Raw genomic sequence first — 6,148 nt, forward strand, 5'->3', positions numbered from 1 at the left:
CCTTGAAGAGACACCGTGAAATAACAAAATATTTTATCGAGGGGAGAGTTTCCTTGTGAATGGGGTTGCTGATAAGAATCCCAGTGAAGGATTCATGTACCGGAGTGATGGAACTTCTATCATATCCTGGTACCTTAAACAAATTTTACGGATGTGCGATGGACTATGCTTGCATCCAACATTCCATGCTTCTGCATATCCGTAATTGAAACCGTTGTGGACCACATTCCCTTGATGCCTTCTTACTACCGTTGAACCCCGGTCTGGATAGCCGCCTGGTGCGCTTGGTCAAACCACGAAAGTCAATGAACGTGCGAGCCAGCTGCTCTATTGATCACTGTCGCGTACAAGTGATACTAAGAACACAACTTTTCTGTCAAGGGCGAGTGAAGAACAACCAATGGAGTCTGTCTCAGCGAAAAACGGCTATTCCATTGGCAGTTATTTAGTCCCGTTGGGAGTTGGTTCTCCTAATAGAAACATACGTGTACAACGTCTCTAACGTGAATATTCACCGTCGTTCCTGTCGTATGGGTCAATACGAATACCCAGTTAGCTTCACTCCAATAAAGACCACAAAGCAAGACAATTTTTCACGAAGACCTATTCTAATATACGAATGGGAATAACGATAACTATTCTGAACTCCACGAGTTTCGGACTACAATACGTGGTTTCGTCTCACGTTCGTCATTCTCAGTTCGTGTAATTACGGTCATATGCTCTGAGTAGTGACGCTGTGAACGTTCTAAGCCATATTGTCGGCCGATCCCAACCAAGTGTGGACGGGAAGAGCTCGCAGATATGATGTGACAGTATACGCGGAATTTCCATGGGGATACAAACCGGTTTTGCGTTTGTTTCCTCAAGAGTAAGGAGTTCGGTGAAAAATCTGTTGCGCTGAAGTCGTTCCCTCAGCTAGAAATATCTTCTCATGAGGCTGAATTACCAAGTAGTCCGATGGTATTTGTTCCCTAAGAACTCGCCAGCTGGAGCCTTGGCTGCTCGCCTAACCCGCTTACTCTGATTCAAATGTGTGCACAGTCTGATGAATAAGCCCAGCCTTCCCGGACGAGGACGGTTATTTTGCTGGTTGATCACATGGCCGTTGATTTGCCCGCTGAGCTTCGCAATTAGCTTGCAAACGTTTCGTCACGAATCCAGGTGATATCATCAGTACGCGGATGATGTCACAGTGATAATGATGCATGGTAATGCGCACTGATGATGTCACCTGGATCGTTGACGAAACCTTTGCAAGCTAATTGCCAAGCTCAGCGAATAGATCAGCAACCACCTAATCAACCACGAATGAGCGCACTCGAGTTACTAATATTCCGGTACGTTTCCAACTGATTTATCTCCGCTTTGACCTCTTCACTTTGTCCCATACTATATCAGGGAATTCTTCTTTCAGTCACAAATGTCTAATGGGCACACTGTTTTTAATTTAGGCGTGACCAGTACAGGTTCAGTATCCTCATCTCATCAACCAGGGTTGAAACTGCGTCAGTTGTATTCGCTTCAACAAGTCACTATGGATTACTGGGTACTAAAGACGTTGATGTGACATCGATTGCATAGCTATTCTGTTAGCAGGCTAATGTCGTGTAAATTCATGAAAAGCGCCTTTCTGGGTCTCCCGACCAGAGAACCATCAACGCCGTCTCCAGTTCACTGAACTCAAACTATCTGGCAACCTGAGGCATCTATGTAGACTGACTCATCGGACAAAAACGCAAAAGTTGCGTTTTCTGCGATCGATCACCTGATTAAAAAAACACAACAGCCCAAGTAAAAACCAAGGACGTAATATAAAATGCAATGTACAAGAAGTCCTGTTCTATAAACTAAGAAGTTTTTCACCTTATTGGGCAATGTGGCAGACTTCCAATGGGCATTATCACTACCGTGGACACCGAGTTGAATTAATACGACAACCAGGGACTAAAGAATAAGTAGTATGCACAGGCCTGATTTGAGACCTTCCAGAGAAGCTGGATTTTAGACGTATGGATGCATACCTCCACACTGTCATTTTCTTGTGCACTGGCACAAGTTTGGATGACTACATAGGAGAAGACTCCACTCCACCACCCGTCTGCCTTGCACTAAAGACGACTAACCGTTTCAACTTTTGAAATCGGTTTTCGGGTTCACGGCAGTTGGTGGGGCTTCCATTAAAAATGAGACAAATGTATGATATGTTCTCAAAGAAGTGTGTACACCTTAATATTGAGAATCAGGTTTCAACTGACCACTGATGTTGATTAATCTAATTAGCAACACGCACCCGAGATCGACCGGTCTAGTGGATCATGCTGTTTTACCTTCTCCAGTAGATTCACTTCAGATGGTCACATTGCACAGTGGTTTTGACCTTAGGGTAAGTGCACTTGGTCATGTGCGATGACATTCGCTGCCTCCTGTGTGCGGCATTACGTGATGATTTGAAGAAAAAATCGATTACTGTGATCGAACAGTCTCGTGCATCTGGCTTATTATCATTGTTATGGCGGCAGCGAACAAGCACACGGTCAAACGAGCGGTATATTCTCTAATTTTCGTCGTTTCCTTCTTGTGTCGGTCATATGGAGTGCATGCTGAATCACTATTGACGCCTTTGAGACCAAGAGAAATTCGTTTTCTTTTCACTCACTTTACACCGTTTGAAGACATGAATTATCCTTCTTCAAGAGCACAACGCATGGGCTTTCGTCGTTCCTCGCTACCACAGAGCGAATCTAATTTCTCCTTTTGGGAAAATATGTCGGCCGATCTGCGTGGCATAATTGAAGCCTACGTTGCACAAGCCAGAGCTGTGAGGAAAGGAAGGAAAATTTCAACCTTCCACGAATTTCTTACTAAAATGGTGCACGGACCTCGACATGACGAGGATCTTTTTCTATACCATCTTCTTAATAATGCGACAACAACCATATTCTTCCGCAACAAAGTTTACTATGAATTTCTAAGAGGTTTCTTGGATGAATACATTCTTCCGGCGCGCAGTGCTGTCTACAGGGAACCTTTGTTCATGTCTGTCATGAAAGCCTGGAAAATAATTCACCTCTTGCAAATAAGCAGCTCACATGTGTGGTTTGGGAAACCATCCGGGACCCACACACTTGTGGCGGGTACGCTGAGTAAAATCCACGATGAGTGGAGTGTGATGTTTATTGGTCATTTCTGCCATGCAATTCGGGAAAACAAACTCCAAACTCCGACTGGATTTTGTCCTGATCCTTGTCTTGCACAGCCTTGTTCGGGAATTACTGGAACTTCGTCTTCGAAATGCACTCCGTTTGGTTTCAGTCCACGGGAATATGATTGTGTTTGCCAGCCTCAACATCAGTGGGTAAGGCCGTCCAGAGAGCGGCCGGAAGGTAAGGCAAATTGCAATCACTTATGAGTTCACAACTTCCTTTCTCATTACCTTGAGCTTCTTTGACAACTAGCACTGCTACTTCTGCTTCATATTTTAACCAACGAGGACTTTGTCGCAACAGACTTACTGGAACCAGACACTTCGAATCACCCACATCATTGATGTTAGCTATCTCGGAAGAATTATCTAGTTTCCTGAATTCCTAGGACTGAGGAGTCCTAGGATGAGCGAATAGTGATGAGGTGTTCAGTGATGCTGATCGAGCTACAAAGACAGCGGTGATCATAAGGGAGTGAGGTGGCTGAAGTGGTTAGAGCCAATTTACTGATCGGAATGCCGAATAGTGATGAGGTGTTCAGTGATGCTGGTCGAGCTAGAAAGATAGCGGTGATCATAAGGGAGTGAGGTGGCTCAAGTGGTTAGAGCCAATTTACTGATCAGATGTCCGTGGTTTCGAGCCCGACCTCTGCCTCTCTACTTCCCCTGTCTAGGCTTGGGCGATCTGGCAGTATCTCAGTCCTTGTGCTTCCTTCGGGTTGCGTGACAGCTAGGCACCGATAGGGTGTTACCGCTGAATGATTTACTTAGTTTAATACGGGAGTCAAAAAAGTCCCTAATCTGTATCGAAGCGTCGGGTGGTGGAGTTTTGTTGATCAGCTAAACAGAGGTGTTGGTCAACTTGATAGGCAAATGGGTGACATAGCAGTTTTTGTCATCCCATGCTTGCTAATATCTTCTTTAGCTCCAGCCCACAATCTTAGACGGTCGTTTGCAGATCACGAGAACAAGAGTTAGTTGTGATGGATGTCTAACTGGACTGACAGGCAGGTCACTCGATCGACACAGCCATTACTTGGTCGTCGTTCTGATCATTAAACGTGCTGGTCGCAATACTGGTCCACGTCGTATCCAAGGTTTGTACCCGGGCTACATCAAATTATTTCAAGTATACTTTTGAATCACTTTATCTCTGTATCCAAATTCTATCGAATCAAGCGCAAGCATGTCGAAGAGCTAACTGGCTTGGTTTACTTACCGATTGCCACTATTATGTAGTCAATTGCGTAATGCAAGCCTGCTCCTTGATGACAGGTTGGTTGATTACTGACTGTACGATATTTAATACTTCATTCCCCTTTTGGAAGGATTCACTCTTCAGGCTGCGGAATTTGGCCTTCCCAGAACCAGCGCAGTCTCATCCCATTCGCCATCTCGTCGGTTTCTGCGTCAATTCAAGGCTACTCACAAGTAGCATAAAATAAACGAAATAAGGGAAGCTGCAAGAGCGATCGAACGGTGCTTTCCTAGCACGCGAGAAACATGGCGGTGAGACGGGTAGAGTAAGGCCCACGAACCGATGGAAAGTACATTAGTCTTTGGAACAGAGACGTTACGAAAGATCCGAGAAATGGTTACAGTCGCAAGAGACCTAGTGACAGAGGCACCGGAAAAGCTCTTGATCGGAGTGTGGTCTTGACTACTGTTTGGTGGAAGTATTCCAAAATTGTGAAGATATGTCTGTTCATCGTCTGGGCTTCAAGGGATTTGAACTCATACAGGCTGCTTGCTGCGGTTCCTGAAATATGATTGGGTGACCCTAAATCTGACAAGGAGTGATAATTATATGTCAGACGAGTTCAGGACCGAAAGCTGAGAATACGTACGGTATGGTCGCATAGGGTTCTGAGTGATTAATGGATTCGCAACACCGTTATCCATCCTGGCTAACACTTACCACCTTGTTGGATAGGGGTACTGAGAATCCAGAAAGAAGCGGAGAACTAAGAAGATTCTGGAACTTCTGAGAGGCTGAATTTAAACAAATCTGACGTGGACGTCATCCTGTTTGTGTGAAAAGAGGATGTAGCAAAATTACAGGTACTGTGTGCAATGGGTCAACGTCACGAGATGAGGAGCAGTGTATCTGATTGTTTCGTGATAACTGATCAAAGGGGATGGTTTTTGAGGAGGAATGTGTTACGGTTCGATCACGCAGCGAGCAAACAATATGATATGCGGATCGTGGCAATACTCTATCCCCAACTATGTTGCTTGATCTAGACTCTTTAATGATCCAACAACACGCGATCAACAGGCGATCATGGGAAAAAATGACAATGCATATATATATTCATAGTTTGACCTTGAAGATGCCGGAAGTTCGCTAGGATGCATAAAAATATAGTTTTTTGGGGGATATTGATATCCCCAACACCTCCCCTTGTGAAAAGTCAGTAACATACTCGACGGGGGTCCACCTGGATACGTTCCGGCTGGCGGCGGCGTCGGTCTGTCCACCGCCTGGGAAGAAGTGTTGGATCAAATACTGAGCTGCCGGTCACACTCTCCTCTTTCGAAGCTGTCTCAGTTTTCAGCTCAAAAGTATCGAGCAATATGTCCAACGGTATGCTACCCGAACATACTTGAGTTTCCGGCGTGCTGTTAAAGCGGAGTTGGTTTTGATGTCTGGTCCAGGTGTCTTGACCAACCGACACGTCGTACATTACACTACCGCGTTTGCGCAGGATACGACCTGCAATCCATGAATCATGTCCTGGGCGATAGTCACGGACAAGCACGGGCGTTCCCACCTTGAACGGGGTTCCAACTGCCACCGGTATGAACCTTGACTCAGTAGGTTGTGTTGGCAACATGGAAGAATACACAGTTCTAAGTTTACGGCCCATGAGTACCTCTTCAGGTGACTGGTGGTTTGCCAAAGCGTCATTCGGGGTCGTTCGGTACACAAACAGGAATCTC

At 45.4% G+C, this 6,148-nt stretch overlaps 2 protein-coding genes across 2 annotated transcripts in view; both read left to right on the forward strand.

The window, feature by feature from the left end:
- Positions 1 to 1,227: 1,227 nt before the first annotated feature.
- T265_11235 (hypothetical protein) lies at positions 1,228 to 5,984 on the forward strand (the record flags this gene model as incomplete). The annotated part of the gene is given in 4 exon segments (XM_009177837.1): positions 1,228 to 1,340; positions 2,698 to 3,386; positions 5,620 to 5,824; positions 5,837 to 5,984. 4 exon segments carry the CDS (start codon positions 1,228 to 1,230, stop codon positions 5,982 to 5,984), a joined length of 1,155 nt encoding a protein of 384 aa, XP_009176101.1.
- A 23-nt stretch (positions 5,985 to 6,007) lies between these two features.
- T265_11236 (hypothetical protein) overlaps positions 6,008 to 6,148 on the forward strand; it is a gene marked incomplete at both ends in the record, with an annotated part of 15,217 nt that continues 15,076 nt past the window's right edge. Inside the window, one exon of the mRNA XM_009177838.1 lies at positions 6,008 to 6,089. Coding sequence (XP_009176102.1) covers positions 6,008 to 6,089 — 82 coding nt within the window. The remainder of the gene's footprint in view (positions 6,090 to 6,148) is intronic.

This window comes from Opisthorchis viverrini, assembly GCF_000715545.1.
Source record: "Opisthorchis viverrini unplaced genomic scaffold opera_v5_470, whole genome shotgun sequence".
In the NCBI taxonomy this organism is placed as follows: Eukaryota; Metazoa; Platyhelminthes; class Trematoda; order Opisthorchiida; family Opisthorchiidae; genus Opisthorchis; species Opisthorchis viverrini.